General features: G+C 46.4%; 3 protein-coding genes across 11 annotated transcripts in view; 2 read left to right on the forward strand and 1 right to left on the reverse strand.

Moving 5' to 3' along the window:
* Positions 1–1,636, forward strand: part of LOC119555954 (inhibitory POU protein) — a 39,057-nt gene extending 37,421 nt beyond the window's left edge. For 5 of the 9 annotated variants that reach the window (XM_037867664.1, XM_037867666.1, XM_037867668.1 and 2 more), the window contains 3 exons: positions 195–358; positions 416–1,201; positions 1,515–1,636. In XM_037867664.1, the coding sequence (XP_037723592.1) occupies positions 195–358; positions 416–477 (226 nt within the window). In that variant the 3' untranslated portion in view covers positions 478–1,201; positions 1,515–1,636. The remainder of the gene's footprint in view (positions 1–194; positions 359–415; positions 1,202–1,514) is intronic. The other 4 variants (XM_037867665.1, XM_037867667.1, XM_037867669.1 and 1 more) reach the window with 1 other exon arrangement.
* Positions 1,637–3,279: 1,643 nt separating this feature from the next.
* LOC119555952 (probable ATP-dependent RNA helicase DDX46) lies at positions 3,280–8,278 on the reverse strand. Its single transcript, XM_037867662.1, has 5 exons — positions 8,042–8,278; positions 7,696–7,980; positions 5,715–6,936; positions 4,581–5,581; positions 3,280–4,519 (listed from the first exon to the last, which is right to left on the reverse strand). The coding sequence occupies exons 1-5, from the start codon at positions 8,056–8,058 to the stop codon at positions 3,394–3,396; spliced, it is 3,651 nt and encodes a 1,216-aa protein (XP_037723590.1). The 5' UTR covers positions 8,059–8,278; the 3' UTR covers positions 3,280–3,393.
* A 580-nt stretch (positions 8,279–8,858) lies between these two features.
* Positions 8,859–10,692, forward strand: LOC119555885 (p21-activated protein kinase-interacting protein 1-like). Its single transcript, XM_037867547.1, has 3 exons — positions 8,859–9,712; positions 9,774–9,850; positions 10,126–10,692. Exons 1-3 carry the CDS (start codon positions 8,960–8,962, stop codon positions 10,625–10,627), a joined length of 1,332 nt encoding a protein of 443 aa, XP_037723475.1. The 5' UTR covers positions 8,859–8,959; the 3' UTR covers positions 10,628–10,692.
* The last annotated feature ends 234 nt before the right edge of the window (positions 10,693–10,926 follow it).

Here is a 10,926-nt window from a genome sequence, read left to right on the forward strand (position 1 = left end):
TTATGGGCTATTGTCAAGCGATCCCAATACGACAAACAAAACGAAGATACCGAAAAAAGGACAATTCGCATCGATTGACCACAAATCAGCACCATCACTACCGCCATTAACACCATTTTTACCGAACCGACCACCGACCGTCCCGCAGCATAGGGCCCGCTTCTAAAGTAATCTATATCGAGTCTTTTTTCAAGAAAAAGGACTTCCATTGCGGCACCTGAAAAGCGTTCCCTGGAAGCCTACTTCGCCGTCCAGCCGAGGCCATCCGGTGAGAAAATCGCTGCCATTGCCGAAAAGCTGGATTTGAAGAAAAACGTGGTGCGCGTCTGGTTCTGCAATCAACGTCAAAAACAAAAACGTATGAAATTTGCCGCTCAACAACACTGACAATCAAATAATACAGCCACACAATTAGGTATAGTTAGTAGTGTAACACCCTCAATGACTGGCCACGGTTCGGCGGGATTTGGATACTGATAGTCGTTTATGACGGCGGCAGCGGGAGCGGCGGCAGCGACCACATTGGGAACGGCGGCAACATCGGCGTGTCTGGGCGACTATTACATTTAGTGACTCTGATTGCGGTTCTGATTCTGGTCTTGGTTTCGGTTATGGTTCCGATCCGATTCGATCCTGAAACCGATTCCGATTCCGATTCCGATACCGACTGCGATCCCGATCCCGACACTGATACTGATTCTGATCCTGATCCTCAAACAATATATAGAGTATTCCTCGCAACGAATCCAATTGCGATGCAGAAGCGGCAGCGGCACCACAACCACCCCCCACCACCACCACCCAACCATCATCGCAACCACGGCAGCAACAACTACTTCTCTCAATATCTTTCACTCAGTAATCAACCAGCAGCGGCCCAAAAATCGGCCAGAAATAATACTAATAATAGCAGCATTACACACAACTATAACATTTATACACCTTCTACAGAAATATATAACCCCCGATTTTCTCACCCAGAGAGAACCCAAACCCAAAACCCCCTTCCGACAAAACCCAAGGAGCAAATTGAACGGAGAATAAAGAAAAACGAAGCATTACCCAACATCGATTGAAAATAATACAAAATGAGAATGCTAAGTGAATACCAAGAAATACAAGAATTTTTTTAGGAACGAATAATGAAACAATGGACCAACATATCAAATGCAATAATTTATTGAATTGTATAAGAAAAAAGGTAAGCTGTGCTAAGAAAAATGAATATTTTTTACATTTATTTAGTATAGTACTTTACAAAACTAACACAAAAAATAGATATTCCGAATATTTTCATAAAATATTTCTTAAATCATTTAAACACACTTCTTGGTAATCATGTATTTTAGAAATTTAATAATAACAGAACCAAGATGAGCTCCTAATATAAAATAGGTATTCTTTATTATTAAACTTTATAAATAGTTTCTCTCTCTGTAAATAACCTTCATTTGAAATAAATTTAGCAAACTAAGCTATTTCATCGAATCCTTTTTTTTCATTTCTTGTTCCAGAACAAAAACGAGCATAAAAAGCGAAGACCAAATTGAAATGATAAATCAATTGAATAAGGGCCTTCCCCCTCCAAAAAGAGAATCCCCAAACCTCTACTGCCCAGAGACAAGGATACACAGGATAATACACACACGGACACAGATGCAGATGCAGATACAGATACAGATACGAAACAGATACAGATACAGATACCGATACAGATACAGATACAGACACACGACAACACACACACAGAGACAGAGACACTGAAAGACCAAAAGAATGCCAAGAAATTGCTTCAAGTGATCCGATAATAAGAATCTAAGCTTATAAATCTAAGGAAAGGCAAACTGAATGTGGGCGAGCTGGAAGGAAAACGAAGGACATCAGCAGCAGCAGCAAAGGAAACGCAGCAGCAACCACTACACAGACAATCCCCACCCCCTGCACACCTCCACCCCCCCCCCCCTCCTCCCACAAGAACACAAGCGATATGCATTAGCCACTGTATATATACTATATACACATATAGGGAACTTTGATTCGATTGTAAATACCGCAGCAATATATGTAACACACCCACACATCAACTGTAGCCAAAAGAAACCAGAAACAAAAAGATTTTCAGCTAGCTTACAGTAGAGATCCCAGCCAAAGCAAACTAATCCTAAGTCCTAAGTCCCTAATCCGTAATCCTTTGTCCCCCAGAAACCCTTATTTCCCCTCGCCAAAAAAAAACACACACTCTCCCAACTAAAAACAGCTAAGCAAAGGCATAATTTAATTTTTTTTTGTCTAATTATAAGTAAACTAATGCAAAAATTATATCATAAATAAAAAAATCCGGAGAAACCCCCTCCCAAAAAAAAAAATGTTAGCAGCAACTGGAGATATTGCAACGAATTTAAAATGTTGCCAAACTAAACTAAACTAATGCAGAAAGAGAAAACAAAAATCATATATAAATAAAACAAACAACTCTATGACAACTATGAATTACATATAAATATATAGTATATATATAAGGAATTTTAAAAAAATTATATACTATACATAACATTTTTTTTTTGTTTTTTTTATTGTATAATTTAGCACATTTCATAGTTTTAACTAGAATTGTACATATAAAAGAAGAAATATAAAGCTATTGGATAATGATATATATATATACATAGGTATATATATATAGAGTGCGTGTGAGTGATTTTGAATGAGTAGCCATAAAAGAAAACCCCAAAAAAAAAAGTCAAGACAAGCGCGAAATTCAATAATAATTTTAAACGAAAGCTAAATAATATAACAAATAGTTTTGTATCAAAAAGGAATGAACAAAAAAAAAAACATTTGCCGACAAATTAGTGCATAAAAATGTAAACCAAGTAAAAACATAAAATTTTTTTCATAAAACCAATACAAAATGCGCATAATAATATCTATAAAAAATTATAATACATACCATTAATAACGGACATGCCCAAGCTCATAACTACATTTAAATTTAATTTTAGTAGTTTCTAGACACAAGAAATACTGTAGCATGAAAATCAATTGATTGCTGCGCTCGGGTGCAGGCGGAGATATATAAGTAAATAATAAAAATGCAGCAAGAAAGCAACAAAAAATAAGAAAACCAATTTGGAGTTCTCAATGGGTTAGACATTTTTGGGAAATGGCCAAGCAAATAAATTAATCTGAATCCTTATCGATTTATTCCTTACTCGATATTTAAAGTCGACTATTCCGATAAGTAACCTACAATATCTGCTCCAAATTAAACACAGTACATGTATCCAATCAATTTATTGGGATAAATCCGCTTGGGAGTTTCCTTATGTGTATCTGATCGAGTTCCAAGGAACAGTTCATTATCTTATCATAGCGGGCGGTTCTTACAGGGGTCTAGACCACCTTGTAGCGTCCCTTGTTAAAGACGTGGTGAGCGGAACTGAGCTTCAGCAGCTCCTCCTTGATGAGTCGCGTGATCTCGCGCTTAGCCTTTTGGACGGCCAGCTCGCTGCAACTCTCGATGGCCAGGTAGAGCTTCCTCTCGCCATCCGGTGGATTCTTGCCCTGCGGCACATACGTTCCGCGCACGGTGAGACCCGCCTCCGAGTACTCGGAGATCTGGGCGAGTGCCTCCTTGGAGGTGACCTTCCAGCGCGCCTGCTGCGGGAAATCGTTGATCTCCAGCTCCTCCTCGTATTTGGTGAACGAATTGGTTGTGCCGCCCATCAGCGGGCCCAGTCCCTCCTCATCCTCCTTGGGCTGGTAGTTCAGCTTGTTGTTCAGCTTGGCGGCCATCTGCTCGGCCACCGTTCTAGCGGTTAGCAGCGGTGCTGTGGCGCCACTGACATGCGGTCCCTTGAGCATGGGCTCTACGGCCACCACACTGGCCTTGGTGTCCAGGTTCTTGCTGCTGTTGATCTTGGAGGCCAGCCGCTTGGCCAGCTCCAGTTTATCAGAACTGAGGGCTCCGCCAGCGATTTGAGCACCACCTGCCGCCGAAGCCGCAGCAATGGCCAAATTGGCAGCAGCTGCAGCTGCCGCCGCTTGGGCCGCCGCCGAGGCCAGGGCGGGATTTCCTCCCGAAACGGCGGCAGCAGCAGCAGCCGCAGCAGCAGCCGCCGCCGCAGCCGTGGCCGCAGCCGAAGTATCCTTCACTGTTCGCTTCGCCGCAAAGATTTGCTCAATCTGCTGGTCAATATCCTGCTCGATATCCTCCTCATCGTCGGAATCGGCCAATCCCAGAGCCGCCTTCTGCAGCTTCTTGCTCTCCTTGACGGCATTGAACTCCTGCTCATCGAACTTGAAGCCCTTGCCGCTGAAACCGCCGCCCGTGTGCACCGTTTTGCCCTCGGCCTCTTGGGCGGCCTTGTACTCTGTCCAAAGGGTTGTCAGCTCGGCGGGAATCAGGGTGCCGGATAGGTCCAGGGCGCGGATAATGTCCCCAGCATAGCGCGATTGCTCCGGTGTTATGAAAGTGTAGGCGCTACCTTTTTTGCCAGCTCGCCCGGTGCGACCACATCTGGGAAAATGGAAAAGCAGTTAGGTATATAGGCTATACAGGCTAGAATTGCAGAGCTCACCTGTGCACGTAGTCCTCGTAGTGGTTGGGCACATCGTAATTGACGACCAGTATGAGATCCTTAACGTCCAGGCCGCGCGCTGCCACCGAGGTGGCGATCAACAACCGCACCTTGCCCGACTTAAAGTCGATGATGGTGGAGTCGCGATCGAACTGGTCGATTCCGCCGTGCAGGCTCATGCAGGGATACGAGGCTTTCATCAGGTCGCGGAGCAGGATGTCGGCGTTCTCCTGCTTGTCGACGAACACGATGATGCTGCCTGCCTCCTGGTAGATGCCCAACAGCTCCAGCAGCTTGAAGAACTTGGCGTCGTCGTTGAGGATGACCACATTCTGTTCGACATCCTTGCACACGACCGACCGTCCGCCGACGATCACCTCGATGGGCTTCTTGAGAATGCGACGGGCCAGCGCCTCCATTTGCCTCGGGAACGTGGCGCTGAACATGACCGTCTGGCGATCCGGCCGTACATTGTCGATGATGCGCATCACCTGCGGCTCGAAGCCCATGTCGAACATGCGATCTGCCTCGTCCAAGACGACATAGGTGACGCGGCGCAGGTTCGTTACTCGTCCAGAATTCGCCGCCAGCATATCGATCATGCGACCCGGCGTGCACACAATTATCTCCGCGCCGCGCTTCAGCTCGGCAATCTGCTCGGAGATCCTGGTGCCGCCGTAGACACAAATTGGCCGCAGGTTCAGCGACTTGCTAAACTTGCGAATGTCCTTGCCGATCTGCATGCAGAGTTCGCGCGTGGGCGCCATTATGATCGCGATCGCGCCGTCGCCATCCTCCAGGCTCGGCTGGTCCAGAATGTGCCTAAACATTGGTAAAATGAATGCCAACGTCTTGCCACTGCCAGTTTTAGCAATACCTATCAGATCCCGTCCGGACATGATGGCCGGTATGGCCTGGCACTGGATGGGCGTGGGCTTCTCAAAGCCCAGCCGTCGCAGCACGTCCATCTCTTTCTTGCTAACGCCGCACTGGGCCCAGGTCTGGAGTAGATGGCAGAGAGAGAATTATCAGTTAAGGTGGCATTTGGTAAACGGAAATCGGTATTAAATTGGAGTAGGAACCACATTGGACCTCCTGAGTTTTCCTCATAATTGCTAGCTGCTGGGGACTCACCTTGATGGGCTTCGGACAGCCCTTTCCTTTCACCTGGACGCCCTCCAGCTCGGTACGATACTTCTCCACATCGCCGGCGGTCATGCGAGTCAGCTCCGGCACCTCGACGTAGAAGTTCTTGCGGAAGGGTGCATATGTCACCGAGGAATGATCGATCTTGGCCAGCTCCTTGCGGTGCTTCATAGCCAGGTTAACTGCCGTGTCACGTATGTCTTCCAGCTCGTCCTCGCTGGAGTACTCGAGGCTGTCCATGTTTTGTTCGATCAGCTCGCCCTTCTTCAACGTTGCCGTCTTCTTTTTGGCCACCCCCGTGAGGATGACCACGCCCTGGGCTTTGGTTGGTGGATTGACGAAATTGTTCACACGTCGCATCTCGTTGTTGACCTCCTGCATGTAGGCATCGAGTGGATCTATGTCATCTTCCGGGTCGGCTTCAGGTTGCTGCTTTTCTCCAGCTGCGGATTCTGGTTTGGCATCCACTTGCGGCTGCTCCGTCTCTTTCTTGGGCTTATCTTCCTTTTTGGCGGCGGGCTTGTCGTCGATCTCCATCTTGACGGGAGCTGGTTCGGGCTCCTTTTTTATCTCCTTCTTGGGCTCCACAGCCGGTGGCTCCTTCTTAATCTCCGCCTCGGATTTGGGAGCCAGGCCAATGCCCAATTTGGCGCCAAATGACTTGCTAAAGGTGGGACGCTTTACGGGCAAGAAGTTCGACTCGACCACATCGTCGTCGAAGCGCTTGCGAATGCTATGGAACTTGGAGGGCGGCGAGTCAGGTTCGGCGTCCTTCTTCCCAGTGTCCAGCGGCGGAGCCGGATTGCTGTCGTCCTCCTCGGACTCATCCTCCAGGCTCCATTTCTTTGCGGACTTGACTACCGCGGGCGCCACAACAGCCGCCTTGGTATCCCGCTTGCGTTCCGCCCGCCAGCGCTCGATACGCTCCCGCCGTTTGATCATCTCCTGCTCTAGGCGACGCTGTTGCTCCTCCTTGTCGATCTCCTCCTCCGCCTCGTCGGATGAGCTGGTCGAGGGAACGGGGATGACCAGCGGAGCGGATGCAGTTGCGCGTCTGCCATCCGGTTCCCGTTCCCGTTGGCGCTCCCGATCTCGATCCTTCTCCCGTTCGCGTTCCTTATCCTTCTCACGCTCCCGATCCTTTTCTCGCTGTCGATCGCGATCCCGATCACGCTCACGCTCCTTGTCCACGCGTCTGTAATAGGGAGAACTGATGGAAAGTTGTTTTAGAGAATGTAAGTTTTGGTGGGAAATGGAATCATAATGTGTAACCTTTTCATATATCCATAGTCTATAGTCATATATATCATATCGCTAAAAAATGAGAGTATTTTCAAAATCAATAACTTATTAATAAATTCCTTGTTTTGAATACTTGTACGGATATATTAATGCAGCATATTAATATTGATTTTTTGGAAGTTAGTTGTACAATTTTTTAAATGCTCGACGTAATCTTAACGAATATGTAAAGGTTATGTGATTTGATAAAAGTCAGGCTTCTAATTTTTAAAGTAGTTTAACTTGTGTGTATGAGATGACAGTGCACTTTTCGAGAACCCTATTTTAATTGATAAATATTAATTTATTAAGTAATAAGTAAGTATAGGGATAAATTACGTTTATACCTCTATTAAAAAACAAGATTTATAGAAGTAATCATATCTAATGTGACAGAATGTTGAAGTATTTATAGATCTTAACGTCTTTTTTAAAGTGGTTTGCGGGATGCCAAACTATTCTATTCAGCCTTACTATCTCGTCAAAGGTAAAATAGTGTTGTTGACCTAGTAGTTATGCTGATAATACAGAAGTAATATCGTAAGTGATGTATGTGACAATATAGCCACAGCATCGTGTTTTTAAGAGATATATCAAACATTGAATTGGGTTTTGCAGGAATAATGACTATTTTGACCATATTATATGGTTATCAGGAACCCTATTTTGTAGGGCACAGGTTACTTACTTGTCTTTTTCGTAGTCCTTTGACCTGGAACGCTTACGCCGCTTGTCATCCCGTCTTCCACGATCGCTGACCATGTCCTTGCCGCGCTTGCGGTCATCCCGGATACCGCGGGAGCCACCGCCTCCTCCTCCTCCGCCGCCTCCGCCACCGTTCCTGGACTTGCCCATGTCATAGTCGCGAGCGCGATTGTCATGCCGGTTGTCATGCCGGTTGTCACGCTCCCTGTCCCGATCCCGATCCCGGTCGCGGTCCCTCTCCCGCTCCCTTTCCCTGTCCCGGTCGCGCCTTTTTGGGGGTAAAAGCCATTAGTATCTGTGATTATTGGACATAGTCCGCTAAAACTCACCCGGAACTCTTCGACATGGCGGTCTCTTTCGGTTTTTGGCCGCCGGTTTAGCACTGCCACGCCTCCAACTCACGGGCGGTGCTGGAAATGTGCAGTTTCCACTGCCCTTGGCTCACCGAACACTCCGCACAGAAAAATGCAATCGTTTTTATTGAGATTTTAGCGAATTTTCCTTCGCAAAATTTCACAAAATACAATCTTCCTGTAATCGATTTATGTGTCCGAACCTATCGGACCGCATCGTTCTTCGATACTAGCAGGTTTATCTGAGCCAGTGCTGCCCGATCAGCTTTTCCCGTCAATTTCAGCCTTTTTTAAGCTGAGCAGCGGGATTACTTGACAAAGCGGGAAAACAAATTTTTTAATTTTACAATTTTAATTCAATTCTTTCTAGTTATTGTATAGTTCTAGTCTGTCATAGCAGTCAGTTTTTCAACTATTCTTATTTTAATCTTTGTCAGCTAAATATGCCGAGAGTTTTGGGCTAAGAAAAATTAAACGGGCGCTTCTTAAGTTTAATGCAGTTGTTGCCAATTCGATTTCGTTAACATTTTTTTAATCCATTTTTCTACAACTTCTGCATTTAGCATAGTAGTAACGTTTTAAATGAAATGGATGCTCTATTAGTTTTATTTTCGTTACTGTTAGCTGTTTTTTGTTAAAAATATTTGAATGATACTTTTTTATTAGCCTTCTTGACGAAAATAAAATAGCCAATAATGAATATTCGATGTACTCGATATTTTTCACTAGCTAAGTGATTGAACAGCCAGTGTTGCCGGACCAAAAGTGAGCCACTAGTTCCATCCGAACTGGCGTTGCCACTCCGCTGGCACACGTGTTGAGCGCATAAACAAATTGTTTAACTACCGAATAGAATCCTCCAACGCATCTTTCAAATCCCTCAAAGAACCCGCCATGCCGCCGGACATCGAGATCATAGTGGGCACCTACGAGGAGTACCTGCTGGGCTACCAGCTGTCCGAATCGCCGGAGGACGCCACACCAGCCAAACTGCAGCTAAAACAGACTTTTGCGGACAGATCCCATGCCGGATCCATAAAAGCGGTGGCCGTGCAAGGACCCTGGGTGGCCAGTGGCGGCAGCGATGACCGGATCTTCGTCTACGACATGCGGACGCGGAAGCAGTCGCAGATCCTGCTCTCGCACGCGGGCACTGTGAATACGCTGCAATTCTCGCCGGATCTAACGCACTTGCTTTCTGGTAGTGCCGATGGCCACATGATCGCCACCCGCGTGGGCAGCTGGACCACGGAGGGCGATTGGCGGAAGGCCCATGCCGGCCAGGCCGTCACCCACATCAGTTGCCATCCCAGCAGCAAGCTGGCCTTGTCCTTGGGCGGCGACCAGGTGCTGAACACCTGGAACCTGGTCAAGGGACGTGTGGCCTACAAGACCAATTTGAAGAGCAAGACAACGCTGGGCAGCCAACCGGATTGCCTGTCCTGGTCCACACAGGGCGACCACTTCACGCTGAGCGGTCCATTGTGCCTGGAGGTCTGGGACATCAAGAACGCCCATGTGGTGCGACGTTCCAAGACGCCAGCGAAGCCAATTTGCGTTGCCTGGCTGAACGGGAACGAGCTCCTGGCTGGCTTGGAAAACGGCAGCATTGCCTGGATTTCCCTCAAGGACGAAGAGGATGCTCCCGTGGGTTTAGCTTTTCTACCGGCTGGTTTCCATGTTATCTAATTGGTTTTCTTTCCTGCAGCCAACCATCATTCCTGCACACGAGGCGAGGGTCAAGGCCATGGCCTATCTGAACGAATCACTGGCTACCGTCTCCAGGTGAGTTTCTCTCGGGGATCTGACTGCCCTACTGACTTGATATTAAGACCAACCAGATATATTAAATTCTACCTAACTAACATATTTAATCGACCATTTTTGTTTATTTTTTTAACTTAAAAAATTAATAATCTATATTCCAGACTTTTAACATCTTTTAAGTATGTACACTACCCCTATTTTTACAAAAATAATTATAAAATCATTAGATATACCCATTTTAGGGACTAAAAACAAAATTTAATATCAAAAATAAACATATTTCTCTATTTCAGCGCCGGCGAAATCAAAGTCTGGAGGATTGACCTGGAGAAGCGCGAGCTGGAGGAGATTGCCAGCACCAACATGGACTGCCGACCCACTGGCTTGGGCCTGCTGGATCTCACTCAGTTCGGCAATGCCCGTCCGGTGGAGCAGCGCATCAAAGTGGAGAAGAAACCAAAGGCCAAGACAGAAAGCGGCCAAACCGCTAAGCCTGCGGCACCACGCGGATTCGTGACCATTGAGTACGAGCAGGATGAGAAGCAGGAGCCCGAGGAGGAGGCAGTTACCACCCCCAAACCGAAGCCAAAGAAGAAAGCGGCTAAAAAGGCGCCTCAGGAACCAGAGGAATCCTCCGAAGAGAGCAACTCCTCGGATGAGGAAAGCGAGGACTTCTCCGACAGCGACAGTGACGCCTCCAGTGATGGCGGTCATCGTAAGAGGAAGCCCACCAAGCGGAAACAGCCACCCACTCCATCCTCCAAACGAAAAGTCAAACAACAGAAAAAGAAATAATCCTCTAACGCTTAAATTCTACGTTATATTATGACTGTCAATAAAGTTGAGTTAATATAGAAATACATCTTAAAATCATGAAATAACTGATTGTTGTGTTCGGATAAGCTCTAGATGGGAAATAACTAAATTATACAATCATTTGGTGTACCGCAGATTCTAAAGAAGCAGGTTTAAGCTAAGGATAGTTTTCTTCAAAACGGAATATTGGTGTTACGATGACGGAATCTGCGAGTTCTTCGGAGTCATATGAGAGCTAAAGAATTCTTGAGTTGCCTAATTTTGTTAGTAAGTAGCAA

This window comes from Drosophila subpulchrella, chromosome X (genome assembly GCF_014743375.2).
Source record: "Drosophila subpulchrella strain 33 F10 #4 breed RU33 chromosome X, RU_Dsub_v1.1 Primary Assembly, whole genome shotgun sequence".
Classification (NCBI taxonomy): Eukaryota; Metazoa; Arthropoda; class Insecta; order Diptera; family Drosophilidae; genus Drosophila; species Drosophila subpulchrella.

What these genes read in the sequence shown, in the direction of transcription:
- LOC119555952 (XM_037867662.1), bottom strand. An exon ending in AAGGACTACGAAAAAGACAA is followed by an intron (nt 6,937 to 7,695) that starts GTAAGTAACCTG and finishes ACTTTCCATCAG; the next exon opens with TTCTCCCTATTACAGACGCG. An exon ending in GCTGTCCGAAGCCCATCAAG is followed by an intron (nt 5,582 to 5,714) that starts GTGAGTCCCCAG and finishes CATCTACTCCAG; the next exon opens with ACCTGGGCCCAGTGCGGCGT.
- LOC119555885 (XM_037867547.1), top strand. Translation starts at nt 8,960, where the DNA reads ATGCCGCCGGACATCGAGATCATAGTGGGCACCTACGAGGAGTACCTG. An exon ending in AGGACGAAGAGGATGCTCCC is followed by an intron (nt 9,713 to 9,773) that starts GTGGGTTTAGCT and finishes TCTTTCCTGCAG; the next exon opens with CCAACCATCATTCCTGCACA. An exon ending in TCACTGGCTACCGTCTCCAG is followed by an intron (nt 9,851 to 10,125) that starts GTGAGTTTCTCT and finishes TCTCTATTTCAG; the next exon opens with CGCCGGCGAAATCAAAGTCT.